Source organism: Sinohyriopsis cumingii, chromosome 16 (genome assembly GCF_028554795.1).
Source record: "Sinohyriopsis cumingii isolate HCF-2022 chromosome 16, ASM2855479v2, whole genome shotgun sequence".
NCBI classification, from domain to species: Eukaryota; Metazoa; Mollusca; class Bivalvia; order Unionida; family Unionidae; genus Sinohyriopsis; species Sinohyriopsis cumingii.
Genome location: NC_142976.1, coordinates 77403266 through 77421022, shown reverse-complemented (window position 1 = coordinate 77421022; position 17757 = coordinate 77403266). Strand labels below are relative to the sequence as shown.

Genomic DNA, 17757 nt, shown 5'->3' with positions numbered 1-17757 from the left:
AAAAGTTTCACTATTATTCATCACAGCATTTGCTAATAGAACAATGTGCAAAAAATCAAGTTTCAACATTAACAATTGTTGTTTCTATAATGAAATGTTCCTAGTTTTTGAAGAAAGGAAAACTTGCTTATTTGTGAATCAACAATAGCACTCGATTATACCACCCCCAAAGTGATGTTTTCAGAAGTATGCATGCAATATGTGTCAAAACTGCTTTAATTAGTTTTTTAAAATTATCTTTCAAAGGCTGCTTATCCATAAAATAAAGGTAATTTAAACAGAAAAGATAACACTTTCAGGTGGCGCTCACCAGATAATATGTACTTTTGAGAGAGTGACGTATGTAAGGTGAAGTAGTTCGCATTTAAAACATGCACAGTGGAGAGAATGTTTGCATACCTCTATGCTACATTAATGTAATGTGAATGATATTTCTTTTGGATACTGTACTTTGGGAAATTTTACATGATTTAAGCACACTGCTAACTAAAATGACTGCTTCCTTGTGTTAAAAAATCAGTCTGAATTAGTCTAAAGTACACTATACATAGCAGCTATTAAAATAGGGAAAATGAATTTTGCCAGACTAGACAATACCAGCTTCTGAAAGTGCAATGAATGAATTACCAAATATATAAAATGTAAAAAAAGTTATCGGCTCTTTTTTATTCAATTTACCTCTGAAGTTTAGGAAGTGAAAATGACCAAGTAGAGCTAGCATTTTTTTGAAAGGTGCACATTTTAAGTAAGGCCAAGCTGTATACTCTATAACCCATTGTACACCCATCAATCATACACCAAAATAAAGGGAATTAAAGGTTCTTTGCATTATATCTAAGATATACAAGGTCTTTTTTAAATAGCCAGTATAACCAGTGAGGAAAGCCAGGGAAATTCTTTTTCTTTAAAATCCTAACCCTATGCAAAATGCGAAACTGTATAGCGCCACCTCACCAGAAAAAAACATTTTAATCACAATCATTCCTAACACAATTATAAAACAAGTATTACACCATTAACAGCTCCCACCTCATCTTGTTCTCGATTTCCAGCTGGAAAATCGTCTTCTTCTCGATTTCCAGCTGGAAAATTGTCTTCTTCTCGATTTCCAGCTGGAAAATCATCTTCTTCTCGATTTCCAGCTGGAAAATCATCTTCTTCTTAAATTTTCAGAGTTCCTTCAGTAACTCACACCCTCACTTATATTGTGGTATATGTTTTTGGATCCTAATATGCATTAGTTATTGAAGGAGAGGTGTAACCAAGGCCTAACTTGTTTGCAGAGTATATATTCCACAAATGCTTTTGGATATTTGACTGCTGGCATCAGTATTTTCATGTCCTTAGTTTAATCCATTTACTATCAATAAATTATGTTTCTTGTTTTTAGCAATATATACTCAAGAAGTGCTTTAGGACATTTGACTGCTATGTTAGTAGTGACATGTCTTTATCAATTAACCATCAATAAATTATGTGTCTTATTTGGAGCAGGAAATATACTCTAAAACCACACCATAAACAGCTAACCTTATCTAAAGACTACACTGCTGATTAAGAGAAAATATAATTAATTGATTAATGATTTTTTTTTAGCTTACCTTTTGCATAACCATGTTCTGAAGTGCCATGTCTTTCAGACTAGGATGCATCATTGATATAGCTTTCTGAAATAAAGTAAATTCAAATACTGAATAATACAACTGACTTTGAAAAATATTTAAACTTATCATTTATAATTTGGTTGCTTAAGAACAAGAAAATAAAAATGTAATGCCCTCTAAAGTCTTTTATAATGTCAAGACTTTCATAAAAATTTGATTTAATGCATTTTGGTATTAATAATACAAACTTTCTATACCTAATTTTTCCATTTTCAGGAGGAAGTCACCTTTTACAGTAGAACAAAAAAGAGTTTTCTGTGGGTCTGACATGACAGGAGAACCATAGAACTAAAACTGCCTACAGGCCCAGCCATAGGGCAAGTCAAATGAGGCAACCGCCTTGGACCCTGCACTAACTCGCAATGCAATTTGTTCGCTCAGGTCCCTGCACTCATCGCTTTCTGCCTTGGGCCCCACACATCCTAGGGCTGGGCATGGCTACTTACACATATAATGTCCCTGTGAAATAATGAATTCACTAAATTATAACTGCACGGTGACTAGCCTTAAGAAATAACTAAAATTTACAAGCCTTGATAATCTTGTTCTTTGATTGCTTATGTTAATAAACTCAATTCATTTCACATTGTTGTGTAGTTTTTTTTTCAGTAACTCAACCAGAAATACACATAACAGACTGGTAATGTGTTCATCTACCCTGTCAAGAACACTTTCTATTCTGTCATGAATACTTTCTTACTGTGCAAAATATTGCATAATGGTAACATTAAATTAAAGAATAAGATATTGTATCAATTTTGTCATTTATATTGCTAGGACTCTATGGACTTAAACTAAGTAACAGAAAGAAGTGAAACCAACAAGTTTAGTAAAATTCAACAAATAATTTATTTCTCTTGAAGTGAAAATTTCAAAAGAGCTTACAGTATGGTGAAATAAATCCCAAACAGTCATACTAGTTCTATCACAAGTCCAAAAGGATAGAGTGTTCTCAATGAATTCTAGTATTGACTGTGCTAACACTCTTCATGTATCACAATGATATAATCCAGAATGTCTTTGAATGAATGTACAATAATCCCAAATTAGTTATTTAGTCCAAAAGTCTATAAGCAATCTGTAATTCCAATGAATAATTTAAATAAATAAATCCTCTCAAATTACAACTGAACACAACTTAAACACTGATTCCACCTGACTAATGTTAAATTAGGAATGAATAATTTTACTTTATATACATCCCACTTACAAATTACCACAAACTGTAAACAAGGCCTAGTCTGTTTACCTCTGTTTTAGCAAATCAACCTGACAAATATCAGCTAGACCATGTTTTTTTCCAAGGGATAAACAAATATCCTGAATTCAAATCCAAGTAGACATGTTTACAAATATTATCTTAAAGTTTATTCTACAATCATGGAAAAAGTTAGTTAACCCTTTACCTCATAGAGCATAGTGACAAAGTGCAGCACGCTATAAATATAACACCTGTTACCTAGTCAACTCCATACACATACGGTTGCCTGTGAACTGTTAAGCAATGTAGTGTATGTTATGTTTAACAGCAATTTTAACCATTTTACATTTTTGGTACACATCTATTATATGTGGAAAAATTTAAGAGAACTCATTCACCATCATGTCAGTGAGGCTGCATGACCAACTGTAGCTGCCATTTCCCATACTCGAAATTTACAAGGTTTTCGTTTGCATCTACATCACTAAGTCATCTGAATTTGATAATTTATAAAAACTAATTGCTGCCTACATCAATATCAGAGCCTATACCTAATTTATTGAATCTTTCATGGTTGTGATTCTAATCGTGAAAACTTTGTACGTACTGAATGAAATCCATGACTGCCATTATGGAGAGTGGAGATTGTGACCCAGTTACTTTAAATAGCAGATATTGACCAGTGCATAAACAGCGACCACGTGCTCTGACGTAATTGTCATTCACAGAAATGAATGTAGTATCTAATGGGGGGTTTCCCCGAAGGTGGCACTACGAAAACCAGCTCAAAATGGCTGATGTTTACAGCAGGCGTCAAAAGGCGCTTCAATGTGAATGGAGTAGAGGCGTCAAAAGGCGCTTCCACTATGAATGGAGTAGAGGTGTCCAAAGGCACTTGCATGAGGTAAAGGGTTAAGTAATATGTTGTTTACAAAATGACCTTTACAATCTACAATCATGGATAAAAATTATACACACAATACAGATATACATAACAATACACTTTTCTTAGGAAAATAAACGTCACTTTTTCTTTTACTTCTCATCTTAAATCACAGTATAGTGTACTTGTATTTCTTTGAGGCTATACAGTGATTAATGTCTCATTGACACAGCATTGTGTTTCCAGTTGTAGCATTTTCACACACTCATGTTTGTATCCTCCTAATGATTTAAAAAAAACAGAAAGCATCAAGGATATAAAAATGCAAAAAACCTTGTCATTTAATTTTTTATAAATTTATAATTTCTTACCTGATTGTCACCAGGGTGTCCCTAATACTGTAAACTTATTGTGTGATCTGGATTTTTAATCTAGCTTTAACAATTTTTCAGTCATATCGCTATAATATCTGTAGTGTGGCAGTTTATAGTGATGTCTAGCACTGGGGCATCATGCCACAGATATGTAGCATGATGTCCCACCCAGTCACATTATCCCGACACCAGATTGACCAGTCCTAACACTAACCTCTTAATGATGAGCACCAAGCGAGGCAGCTATTAGTACCATTTTTTATAAGTCTTTGGTATAACTCAGCCGGGGATCGAACCAACAACCTCCTGTATCCAAGGCACTAACCACTAGGCCACTGGAGCGGTACCTGTAAACTTACTGGCATTTCAAACCAAGCAGAAGCTCTCAAAATAAACAAGCAGAAAGTCTTTTTCTGATTTATAGAACAGTCTATTGCAATAAAAACTGCATCATCTGCATCTAATATTTGCAATGTCTGGTTTTAATATATCTAAAAAAAAATTGATCAATAAAAAGAGGGAACTCTTCAATACAAATGTTAAAGAAATGTAACTCCCAAATTTATGGAATTATTGAGATTATCAAAGATGAAGAACTACATCACATTGGTTGCTCTAAAACAAAGACTCGCCCATGCAAATATAGTGACTGTGTTACTAAAGAAATTCATTTGATTAGAACTGGCAACAACTTAACAGTGATCAGGACCCTCTGGTAACAAATGGGTTAGAAATTATGAATTGAAGAATGGGATAGCTATGTTTTGTGCATTTTTATGTTCTTTATGCTTTTGTTTTAAAATCAATAGGGAGTGGGTATAAACAAATGGGAGGGTGTGACAATAATCAGCAACGTCAAAAGTTTTGATGTGCTAGGCCTAAGAACAATACACTAACTAGGTAAATATGGTAATTTATTTACTTCTCTTTGGAAAATAAACTTGGTTCTTTCTTTTCTATTTCATCTTAAATCAGAGTAGTTGATACTTCTTTGTGATCACATGGTAATGAAATGCTTCACTCAGTCAGCATGGTATTTTCAAAAGTAATCGGTACCAGTTACAGTGTTTATATGCCCAACATCATTGCAACATAATGTCTGTGTAAATTCTAGCTTGGACAGTGATATATATTATGTACATATTTCATGTATTTTTTCATACCCTTTAATTGTTCGTACACAATCCAATTATCAAAATAAGAATTATTTAAATGTATCATAATTTTTGGTACATATCACTTTGTATTTTTCGAAAAAATCCATTAAATTATTGGACATAAAATTTCTACTAAGAAGATTTACGTTTGCAAAAAGGATTTTAAATACCATATTGCCATTTCACTTTTACAAAAATTAATAATTAATTGTTTGTGAGAAAATACAATGATTGATACATAAGCATGGATGCCCGCACCATAGGTCAAGGGGGGTTACATGACCTGCCTGAAATCATACTGCATATATATATATATATATATATATATATATATATATATATATATATATATATATATATATAAAGACAAGTTTAATCAAGCAAATGAAGCTGAAAATATGTCACAAGATTCAGTTCAAAATGCTTAGTAAATATCAGCTTTAGTTTCAGACTGCTTACTATATTAACTCTCCTGGCTGTGACTGACTGACCTCCCTTGCAAAAAATCCTGACCCACCCCCCACAAAAAATCCTGTGGGAGCCCATGTACATAAGCTATCTTATTGTCATTACAATATCAACTGGTGTTCATTAACAAATTGACAAAGGATTTCACAGACCATACCTTTAAATATTATCTTCAATTAGTTCTCCTTATTAAGTCCAACACAGTAAGAAAACATCATTTTAAAACGAGTTTGGAAGCCCTTTGATGTTTTCTTATCCAACAAAAATGACATCTCAGTACATGCTAAAGTGAAGACCACAGACCATTGGTCAACTAGTCTTATTGTTTCATTATAGTCATACAAACCATAAAAATCGATTCATATATATAATACACTATCTTTTAAGTGCTTGTTCTGTTTTGACTTGGATATAATTAACATTTTATTGCAAATCTATTCTATGATATAGCCCACTATTATTATTATTATTGGCGAGTTCGAATAACAAGTAATGCGTATGATTGCTTGTCCCTATAACATCTGCTGTATGGACAACGGCTTCAATATCTCATTTACAGATTTTCATTTCCCTAAAGAGAGCCTAATATCCCTACTGGCAGCCTCGCTGATTTGACTTCTTCTGTCCATGCTTGCCCTCAGTCTGGTTTCAACTGGATAACCAAAGCGCTAAGCATGTTTAATTACCATGTAATTTGATTTCAGGTAACCTGCAGAATTCTTTCATTAGCTTTTCACTGTGCCAGAATACCAAGGAAAGTCTTTGCTAGCCAAGGATCAATAAATGTTGTATAGTACTCTAGGGTAGATTGTCAGAGCAGGTCATAGCATCGATCTGATCTTTTGTCATTCTTTGTTTTGTTTTCTTTCAACATTATGCTTGCATATGGCATATGTTGTTTTAGCATTAGTTGTTCTTGCATTCTATGCAATTTGATCTTTCAAAAGTAAAAGCATGTCCATTTTTAGTGAGATTTCCTGTTTGTCATTTGACCTTTAATAACAGATAATTGAACATACTCTTGAAAGAAAATACAATATTTTATGAATATAGAGCTGGGCTAAAGGGGAGAGTGATGGAGTGCAGGAAAGATGTTGTTTTAACTTCTAATCAGTGATTTTAATCAAAGGATGCAAAATCTTACTGGAAATCTTGGGGGGAGGGGCTTGTTGTTATTATTATGGTGTAAGGCATTGGTATAAATAAAGTTGGAAACTGACTGGAAACCAGAAGTAATCCCCAGAATTTACCAATGTATAAAAAATGTCAGATCAGTATCACATTATCGTGTATATCCAATCACACTGTAAAAAATTGTATTGTTATATCAGAACCAAGGAAGTTTACAAAAAATGCTGGAATAGGCCTCAGCAATTTTTAATATCCTACATTTTGCTACATCCAACTTTGTTATGTATGAAGTTTAATGTAATAACATTCTTGGTCATTGTTTATATATATCCTTATAAAACCCAAACAAAAACCATACTGAAAACAAGTTACCTTCCAAGATTCTTTCAATGGATTGTTACATGCAGCTTCGTCTCTATTGTTGTTGTAGTATACTCTACATATTTGTTCTATTATACAAATGTTTGGTTTTTGTGATATTAAGCCAATTCTTAAACTGACATCAGAAGGGTACTTTTGGACTTCTGTTTATTAAAGGGTACCAATTCACATTCCATATACTGAGTTAAGTTTTTGCCACACATGCAGACTAAACCAAACTGCCAATGAAAGTTATTCCTGTTAAGTTTCTATTTTTAAAATTAAAAAAACCACAAGCTTACTTTTATTATGCAAGCTTTGTTTTGTAGTCTAAAATCTTGTTCCCTGAGAAAACAATTACTAGTGCTGTCTTTCAATTTTACTTCATACCTCGGGTTATTCTGCCTCAAAATTTTGAACAGGTTCTCAACAAACTACTGATTGCAAGAAAGAGATATTCTTTGTATGATATCTTACCTCCGTTATGGACTTTACAATTTGATTAGTGCTAACAGTTCTTTCTTTTTCATACTTTCCAAGTTCTGTTTTTATTATATGTTCAAGTTCTTCTTGATCTTCCTGGAAATAAAGATTGGAAGAAATATAAAATATTTTAGAAAATTGATCATCATTTCAACCCTCAGTTGGTATATCCATGTTTGTCTACCTTGGAGAGGTACTGTGGTTTATTTTTGTTCTAGTATTAAACAATTTTATGTAAGTTACTATCATCTCTCTTTAACACATGTATTAAAAAAAATATTTTAAGTGGCTCTGCTATAAGGACAAATAACAGAAAGGGAGAGAGATGGTTCTAATTGATATATGTGGCACCAGTATATATGTGTTAAAATTATAGCATTTAAAAATTCTGGGGAACATAACTCTTTTTCCTGAATAAATTTAATCTGACCAATAAACATGATTTTCATATAAGCTGTTTGTATCGAGCAAGTAAACACCCATGAGTAATGTTAATGAAAGATAAGACACGGCAAAGAATACAAGAGCCTTATTTAGCTTTCAAATAAAGCTTGGATAATAAGTTGACTGAGTTACACTATGTCACTGTCTCAGCATGCTGGAGAATTTTCAAATGAGTACTGACTAGTAAGCCAATGGAAAAATGAGAGTCACAAATGTCAGTGTTAGCAAGTCATTACTCAGGCTATTGGGAAGAATTTATTTATTTATTTGATTGGTGAGGGGAAGGATTACCAGGGAAGATAAAAACATATAAACATTTTCCCTGTTTTAATTTTTAAGCATTTTGGCAATCTCAATAAGGTAATTTTTGTGTAAATTAAAAAATCTGAATACCAGATTTATTTGAAAAAGAAGATTCAAGCATTCAATAAACCCCACTTATTTACGCTTATTTATAATTGCTTAAATTTTTACAAGTTGGGACATTAGAAGAAAAATAAATTGGTATATCCAGATAGTTTACCTCATTTGATATCTTCAGGGTCTGTGTTTCCTTTTGAAGATTTGAAATTTTCATAGCTTTGACTGGATACTCCTTGTCCTGCAGTGAAGAAAAAAGACTCCAAATTTAAAATGTAATGAATCAAATGGTGTGTATTTTCTTTAAATAATAATAACAGTAATAATAACAATGATAAAAAAATTAAGTTTTACCGACTCACTTTTGTGATGGGCATTTTGTTCTGGTAATGACAAATCCGAAAACGATATTTTATTTCTGAACAGAAAACAGTGTTTAAAAAACTGATCTGCATATGGATACTTGTTAAATAATTTATTGATGTACATAAATTACACTGACAGGGTCATAGTAACAAATTCTTATGCTTTATAGAATGTCTTCCAAAGTTCCTTTGCCTGTGCTGTGCTGTGATATATTCCATAATGATACCAATGAAAGAATTCAAAACCTGTGTACTGCAATGTTTAAGAACACCAGAAAGCTAGTAAGTGTGAAAAAACACTGTATCTGATCTTATAGTTTACGAGAATGTGATTTATAAGGGACGACCAACAGGATTATCAATTGACAAACACTGCATCTTACGTTGCACCTCAAGACAATGTGATTTATAAGGTATGACCCACAGGACTATCATTGAAGTAACACTCTATTTTACTGTGTAGCTCATGAAAATGTGATTTAAAAGGCACAACAAAAAGGATTACCAATGAAGTAACACCATTGTAGCTCATGAGACTGTGATTTATAAGACATGACTCCCAAGTTTATCAATGTAGTAACACTGTATCTTACCTAGTAGTTCATGAGATGTGATTTATTAGGCATGACCCCAGGGATTATCACTGGAGAAACTCTGTATCGTAACTTGTCGCTCATAAGAATTTGATTTATAAGGTATGAACCCCAGGAATATCAATGGAATTCTTACCTTGTAGGTCATGAGAATGGGATTTATAAGGCATGACCTCCAGGATTATCAATGGAATTCCTACCTTGTAGCTCAAGAGAATGGGATTTATAAGGCATGACCCCAAGGATTACCAATGGAATTCTTACCTTGTAGCTCATGAGAATGTGATTTATAAGGCATGACCCCCAGGATTATCAATGGAATGCTTACCTTGTAGCTCATGAGAATGTGATTTATAAGGCATGACCCCCAGGATAATCAATAGAATCCTTACCTTGTAGCTCAAGAGAATGGGATTTATAAGGCATGACCCCCAGGATAATCAATAGAATCCTTACCTTGTAGCTCAAGAGAATGGGATTTATAAGGCATGACCCCCAGGATTATCAATAGAATCCTTACCTTGTAGCTCAAGAGAATGGGATTTATAAGGCATGACCCCCAGGATAATCAATAGAATCCTTACCTTGTAGCTCAAGAGAATGGGATTTATAAGGCATGACCCCCAGGATAATCAATAGAATCCTTACCTTGTAGCTCAAGAGAATGGGATTTATAAGGCATGACCCCCAGGATTATCAATAGAATTCTTACCTTGTAGCTCATGAGAATGTGATTTATAAGGTATGACCCCCAGGATTATTAAAATAATTCTTACCTTATAGTTCAAGAGAACGGGATTTATAAGGCATGACCCCCAGGATTATCAATGGAATTCTTACCTTGTAGCTCATGAGAATGTGATTTATAAGGCATGACCCCCAGGATTATCAATGAAACTCTTACCTTGTAGGTCAAGAGAATGTGATTTATAAGGCATGACCCCCAGGATTATCAATGGAATTCTTACCTTGTAGGTCATGAGAATGTGATTTATAAGGCATGACCCCAAGGATTGTCAATGGAATTCTCACCTTGTAGGTCAAAAGAATGGGATTTATAAGGCATGACCCCAAGGATTATCAACATAATTCTTACCTTGTAGCTCATGAGAATGTGATTTATAAGGCATGACCCCCAGGATTATCAAAGGAATTCTTACCTTGTAGGTCAAGAGAATGGGATTTATAAGGCATGACCTCCAGGATTATCAATGGAATTCTTACCTTGTAGGTCAAGAGAATGGGATTTATAAGGCATGACCTCCAGGATTATCAATGGAATTCTTACCTTGTAGCTCATGAGAATGTGAAGCTCATCTTGTTTTACTTTTAGCTGCTGGTCCAGATCAGCAACTTTGTTTTCAAGTTCTGAAATAATAATTACCTGTGTCAGATCCATTTATTTGCATTATTTTATAAATTCAAACACGTTATGAACTACCTTGATTACTGAAACCACATTAGACATACACAGTTTTCCACAGGAACAGATACATATACAATACACAAAAGCCACCTGAACAAGGATAATTCCCACTAGTGCTTGATAAGGGTATTTGCAGTCAAACGAAGCTAATTTCCTCTAGCACTTTACAAGAGTACTTGAAATTGAACAGGGATATATCCCTCAAGTATCTGACATAGGCACGTGCAGTCAAAGAATGATAATTCCCACTAGTGCTTGACATGGGTACCTGGAGTCAAACAAGGATAATTCCTCCTAATCAGCTTACAAGGTTATCTATTGTCAATCTAGGATGATACCCCTTATTGCTACCAACCCGGTAAGAGTCAAACAGGAATAATTACTCCAATTGCTTAGCAAGTGTGTTTTTAGTAAAACAATTCCATGAGTGCTTGACAAGGGTACCTGCAGTCAAACAAGCTTAACTCCCACCAGTGCCTGACACAGATGCCTACAGTAAAACCAGGATAATTACATGAGTCCTTACAATGGGTACCAAAAGTGAAACATGGATTTTTTCCACTCATACTCAACTAGGATACCTAAGGTGACACAAGAATACCATGTAATAGAGTTCATCAAGGGTAAACAATCAAACAAGGATAATTCTCCATAATGCCTGACAAGGCTACCTACAGCCAGACAGGGATAATTACCACTAATGCTTGGTAAGGGCACCTTCAGTCAAACAATAATTACCTATAGTGCCCGACACTAGTACATGTACCTGCAATCAGACAAAGATCATTTCCACTAGTGCTTAAATAGGGTTTATACAGTCAAACAAGAATATGTACCTCAGGCTCTCAACAAAGGTACCTGCATTCAGACAAGGATAATTCCCCATAGTACCTGACAAGGGTACATGCAGTTGCACAACAATAATTCCACACCATGTACTTGACGAGGTTATGTACTGTCAAGCAAGGATAATTTCCACTTATGCACAGCATAACAATACTGAATTCTATGAGAAATGATTTAATACATGCATTGTAAGAAATATAGGATACATGAGTATATGCATTCATCTCTCTCACTCACTCTCTCCCTTTCTCTCAAAAATGCCACTATTCATTATTACCAATATTCTACGACATCAAACTCATAACTAAAATAACATCAATACTTAATTTCAATATTTTAAAAATATTTGGCTCTCTGTGGGGGTTACTCATGGGCTAGAATCTGAATGTAAAAGACTAATTCCCAATCAGTGCTAAGCTGATCCCATCATTACAGTGTATTATAGGCTGATCCCAGCACAAGTAGAATTGGTGCTAGGCTGATCCCAGCTCAAGTAAAATATGTGCTCAGCTGATCCCAGCATTCAAGTATATTCTGGGATTTCCCCATTTTCAAGTAAATCTATGCTAGACTGATCCCAGCATTGTGTATTCTGAGCTGATCCCAGCTCAAGGATAATTGGTGCTAGGCTGATCCAAGTATTAAAGTGTCATCTGGGCTGATCCCAGCTTCCGTGGACTGTACAAGGCTGATCCCAGCTCAAGATGAATCTGTGCTAGGCTGATCCCAACATTCAAGTGTATTCTAGGCTGATTCCAGCTTAAGTAGACTATGTGCTAGGCTGATCCCAGCATGCTAATGTATTTTGGGCTGATCCCATCTTAACTAAATCTATGCTAGGCTGATCCCCACATAAAAGTGTTTTCTGGGTTGATCCCAGATTCGTGGAATAGAGCTAGGCTGATCCTGGCATGAAGAAAATATTTTTATTTTTTCCTGTTTAAGACTGCAAAAGAAATGTATTTAATGGGCATGACCTTTACATTATTAGTATAACTTATGAGTATCTGACTGGGGAAAAATGCCATATCAAACTTGATATTAAAATATATCAAATGACAGCCCCCAAGAGGATGCCAGATTGGAATGTGAAAATCCATTTGGAAGGACTGGTGTCCAAAGCACATGATACTAAATGTATGTACACAACTGTTCCTGAGCAGAAAGGAGTCAGTTAGGGTGAACTCTGATGCAGTGTGTATAATAACATAAGAGGCTAATAACAGTCAATTTCAAGGTACATGTACAACACCCCTATCCAAGTGTTAGCTACTGACTAAGCCTTATAATTTGGCATTACATCATCTTACCATACCACCAATTCCTCCCTCAATATTGTGTGTGTGTGTGTGTGTGATTTAGATTTTTAACATAGCTTTAACAACTTTTCAGTCATATCGCTATAATGTCTGCAGTGTGACTGTTATAGTGAGGTTTAGCACTGGGGCATCATGACGCAGACATGTAGCATGATGTCCCACCCAGTCACATTATCCTAACACCAGGCTGACCAGTCCTAACACTAACCTCTTAATGCTGAGTGCCAAGCGAGGCTGCTGTTAGTATCATTTTTAAAAGTCTTTAGTATAACTTGGTTGGGGTTTGAACCTGCGACCTCCCACATCCGAGGCGGATGCTCTACCACTAGGCCACCGGAGCAGTCCCCTCAATGGTAATTATCAGACTAACCACACTGCAACACTGGCAATGTGCACCTACAATAGTTCAAGATCATCAACTTGTTCATAAACTAAAATTTAAAAAACAAATTTATGAAAGTATGATCAATAACTGACTGCAAAGGGACACTATAATTGAAAGTTTTAAAACAGATAATAACAAACTAAAAAATAGCATAGGTATTTTTCAAAAGGCTCAGTTGATGTGAAATGCCATAATTATGTATATGTAATTGTTTCTAAAGTAGTCTGTAACCAGGGATTAAAAAAATGAATCATCTACTTGTCCTGAAGTGGTTGGTGGATATTAAGGAAAAGTGCATTTTTTCTTAACAAGCAATACAAATTATTGTCACAGGGAAAACAAAATGGAAGGTAAGTGCAAATTTGAAAAAATGTTGAGGCCTGTTAAGGCTGGCATATGTTTCTGCATCATAAAGTATATAGTGAAACCAATTCCTACTATGTAAAACGCCTAACCTGATATATTTATGCTTTTGGTAGGACTAAGTGAAACCCTGCTGTATGATGGTAGTCAGGATTTAAAATGTGCCATTGTGTTATGTGTGTGTGATTAGGATTTTTAACGTAGCTTTTAACAATTTTTCAATCATATCACTACGATGTCTACAGTGTGGCAGTTTATAGTGATGTCTAGCACTGGGGCATCATGCCGCAGACATGTAGCATGATGTCCCACCCAGTCACATTATCCTGACACCAGGCCAACCAGTCCTAACACTAACCTCTTAATGCTGAGTGCCAAGCGAGGCAGCTGTCAATACCATTTTTGTAAGTCTTTGGTATGTCTCTGCCGGGGTTCAACCATGACCTCCCATTGTGCTATGTAATATATCATGCTATATCCAATGAAATTAATTAACTGAAAAAATTATTATTAGTGTATAGATTCCTCTTAGCTATATAAGATCTGTGTTGGGGGGGTACAAAACTATAAGCCTCAGTGATGTAGTTATCATATATACTCACTTATAAGTCAAGTCCCACTGCAAAAAACATAGATCCTCATCTGCTGTAGCATAATGCACCTACAGATCTGGGTCTATGTTGTTTGATCTACTGTTTGCTCCTTACAAACTGCACAGGCCCAGACCAGTGTCAGCACATTATGCAACAGCAGATCTGGGTCTGTGCAGTTTGCAGTTGGACTCATCTTATAAGCATGTATATATGGAAGCTTAAATTATAGCCTATTAAACCATAAAGCTATGATTACATCTTTAATATTTATATTTGGTCAAGAACCATGCACTTTAATAGATATATTCATATTTAAGAAAATAGGAAACTGAATAATGTAAATAGTCGGAGTAGATTTACTCACCAGTCGATCTCACTGTATCCATAACAGTAACTGCCATCAATAATGCACACGCAAAAAAAAACTTAATTTATAGAACTTCTCTTCTTGATTGATTTCAAATGCAAATACTATGTTTCTCACTAATACATTCACATTAACTTATGAAACACTGTTTTCCAAAAATATTCATATGTGCTGGATGTGTCCAAATGGAACTGAGTTTTGACCAACAAAAAATGAATAAGTCTGAAACTGTGAGTTTCTAAAAAGAAACTTGAAGCAGGTTTTGAAAAGTACTGTCACTGAAGTTCATACATGAGATCAAGGGTCCTGACATTGTAATGTACTTGAGATGAACAATTCAACAGGTTTACAATGGCTTCAACAAAACCAGGAGTAAACCATTCAATTTGTAAAAAAAACATTTAGTAGCTAGCTACATGCAACTCACCCATATCTGATGTAATGCTATAACAAAGCGTGTTATTACCGAATTTCACTGTATTTAGATTTACTCTTGTGGAAAACCTCCATCAATTAATGATTACAAAATGTTTGACCAGTAATCAAGTTATAAAATTGTCAATCAATTCAAATCCTGTAGAGTCAAACATAAAAAGACATTACCATGCAGTCTGGCTCCAATTCTCTTCTTTGTCTCCTGTAATTCTGTCTTGGCTGCCTCATATTCTTTTTGGAAATGTGAATTTAAAGTTGTGATTCCTCCCTGAAAAATTACATTTTCCACTTAATTATCTAAACTAACACAACCACAGATCTTTAGAAACATGTTGACAGCACTAATACATACCTGACAGAACTATCTGGTTTGAGTGGACTGTCAACCATAAACTTTGCTCTCTATTTGAGATCCCTAAAATCATGCTGAAAACTTAACTCTGGCCTTTTTAAAAAAAATTGATGATCATGTTTACAATATCACATACAACTCTGTAGCCATGTTCTAAATGCATGCAAGGTGAAGTACTTGACAACGATATACTTGGTCAATTAATGTTACCTAATCCTATATTGTCAAAGCATTCTAAAAATTGTTGCTCAAATATTCAGAACAAAGCATTTTATAATATAAGGGTAAAGATAGAGTGTAAAAATGAAAAATAATAAAGTTAAAAGTGTAATAATAAATACATAATTTCATACTAATAGTAGGAGTTAAAATATATAACAAACTTAAATACCCTTTACAAAAATAACACAGTACTCAATCACTATAATACTGTAGATAGAAGCCATAAAAATAGACTGGCCACATTATATTGAGGTATTTTATATATAATATTATTATTAAATATATATAATATTATTATTAAATAATGAAATGGAACCCAAGATTAAACCCACCTTACAGTGAGGGATGACTTATAATGGTACACCTTATAGTGAGAGTACTGATTCCTAATTTATGTTAATAAAAAATGTGAGGAACATTTCTGCATAATCTGTTTTGTTTCTTTTGTTTTATTTGACCAAAAATTCTGAATTAATGTTGGATTTGATGTTGGACCCTTTTTAAGACAAAATCTATCAAAGTAAAAAACTTTGGCCAAGCCTTTATTTGAACTTTATTTGAAAAGTTATTAGTCTTTAATTTGTTCTTGCATTTTAGTTCTCTTTTCTTTACTTATGCTCAAATTTGTAATATTGTGTTTACATTTAGATTCTCTTTCTTGAAAAGTAAATATAGCAAACTTTTGGTGCACTGTTAAAGAAGAGTATGGCCAATGCATAAATTAGGAAATCTAGACATTACAAAAAAGCTGAAAACTTAAATCTAACAATCTTAGATATAAGATGTATGACATTACTGAAACATAAAAGATCCAGGGTGTACAAGAAGACATTAAACACCATGATGTATTGATGAAAGAACTGTCACCAAACGGCATTTCCTTAAACTGAACAAATACTGATCAAGCTTGACTTCAAAAAAATACTACTGCTGTCAGAAGGCTGTGAACTGAGTGTAAAATGCTTCAAAATATCAGCCACTATGACAAAATTCATCCACTGACAAAACTGTTCAAAAATAAGTACTGGGTTTCTTTGAGTTAATCTTGTATAATCCCTTATGTCAATCAATTTCTACAAGGTTGTGGTTACATGTAAAACCAATATAAAAACATACAAGTTCTACAAGATCCTAAGCTGGTGCATACAGAGCTCCCAGTTACCAGCATATGGAATTCATTTATTTTTGGGCATATACATTTTTGTGGTTTTGAAACAAATATGAAATTTTATGGGGAGTGGTACTTAAATCTGCAGACATGCAATGGGTGTAATATTCTCTTTCAAGGAAGAACACATTTCAATTGGCATTAGAATCTTTGGTCTAAAACTCCCACAAAATCCATTAAAATTGGTACCTCACCAAAAATAATGAATTTGCAGCACACAAATAAGCCCTTTCCTGGCAATACCACATAAAAACTATGGCAAGAAAATATTAACATATGCACTATACAATGGACTGTATATACCAAATAATTATAAAATAGATTTTACATATCAAATAATTATAAAATGAGTTTTACATACCAAATAATTATAAAACAGGCTTTACAAACCAAATAACCAGAGAATATATCTATGATTCTTCCACCTTTTAATTTTTAGTAGGTACAAATGTTAAAGATGTTGAAATCAAAATGAGTTAATTTAACTTAAATTAATAACTATAGAAATCCACTATGTGCCCCAATGAACAGCTTCAAGGTTCCATATAAATTAGATTACCTTTATCTCCTGCAAGATCAATTATCACAATTTAATCCAAGTTCATTATACCAGAATTATAAGGAGTCAAAGAGTTGGACTTCACAAACCCATTTCATGTGTTGAATAAGCTCAACTTTACAAGGTACATACCCACAAGCAAGTTCAAGAAACTCTGAGAGAGAGAGGGAGAGAGAAAGTCGGTAGAAGGGAGAGAGAGAGAGTAATGCTTTATGGTCAATGCTGTGCAATTTTGCTAC

General features: G+C 34.1%; 1 protein-coding gene across 1 annotated transcript in view; it reads right to left on the bottom strand.

The window, feature by feature from the left end:
- LOC149780845 (uncharacterized protein C20orf96-like) overlaps positions 1–17757 on the bottom strand; it is a 44699-nt gene that overhangs the window by 15389 nt on the left and 11553 nt on the right. Inside the window, exons 6-10 of the mRNA XM_089937930.1 lie at positions 15386–15485; positions 10772–10851; positions 8689–8766; positions 7716–7817; positions 1602–1667 (exon numbers count right to left, since the gene is read on the bottom strand). Of these exons, the coding sequence (XP_089794056.1) occupies positions 1602–1667; positions 7716–7817; positions 8689–8766; positions 10772–10851; positions 15386–15485 (426 nt within the window). The remainder of the gene's footprint in view (positions 1–1601; positions 1668–7715; positions 7818–8688; positions 8767–10771; positions 10852–15385; positions 15486–17757) is intronic.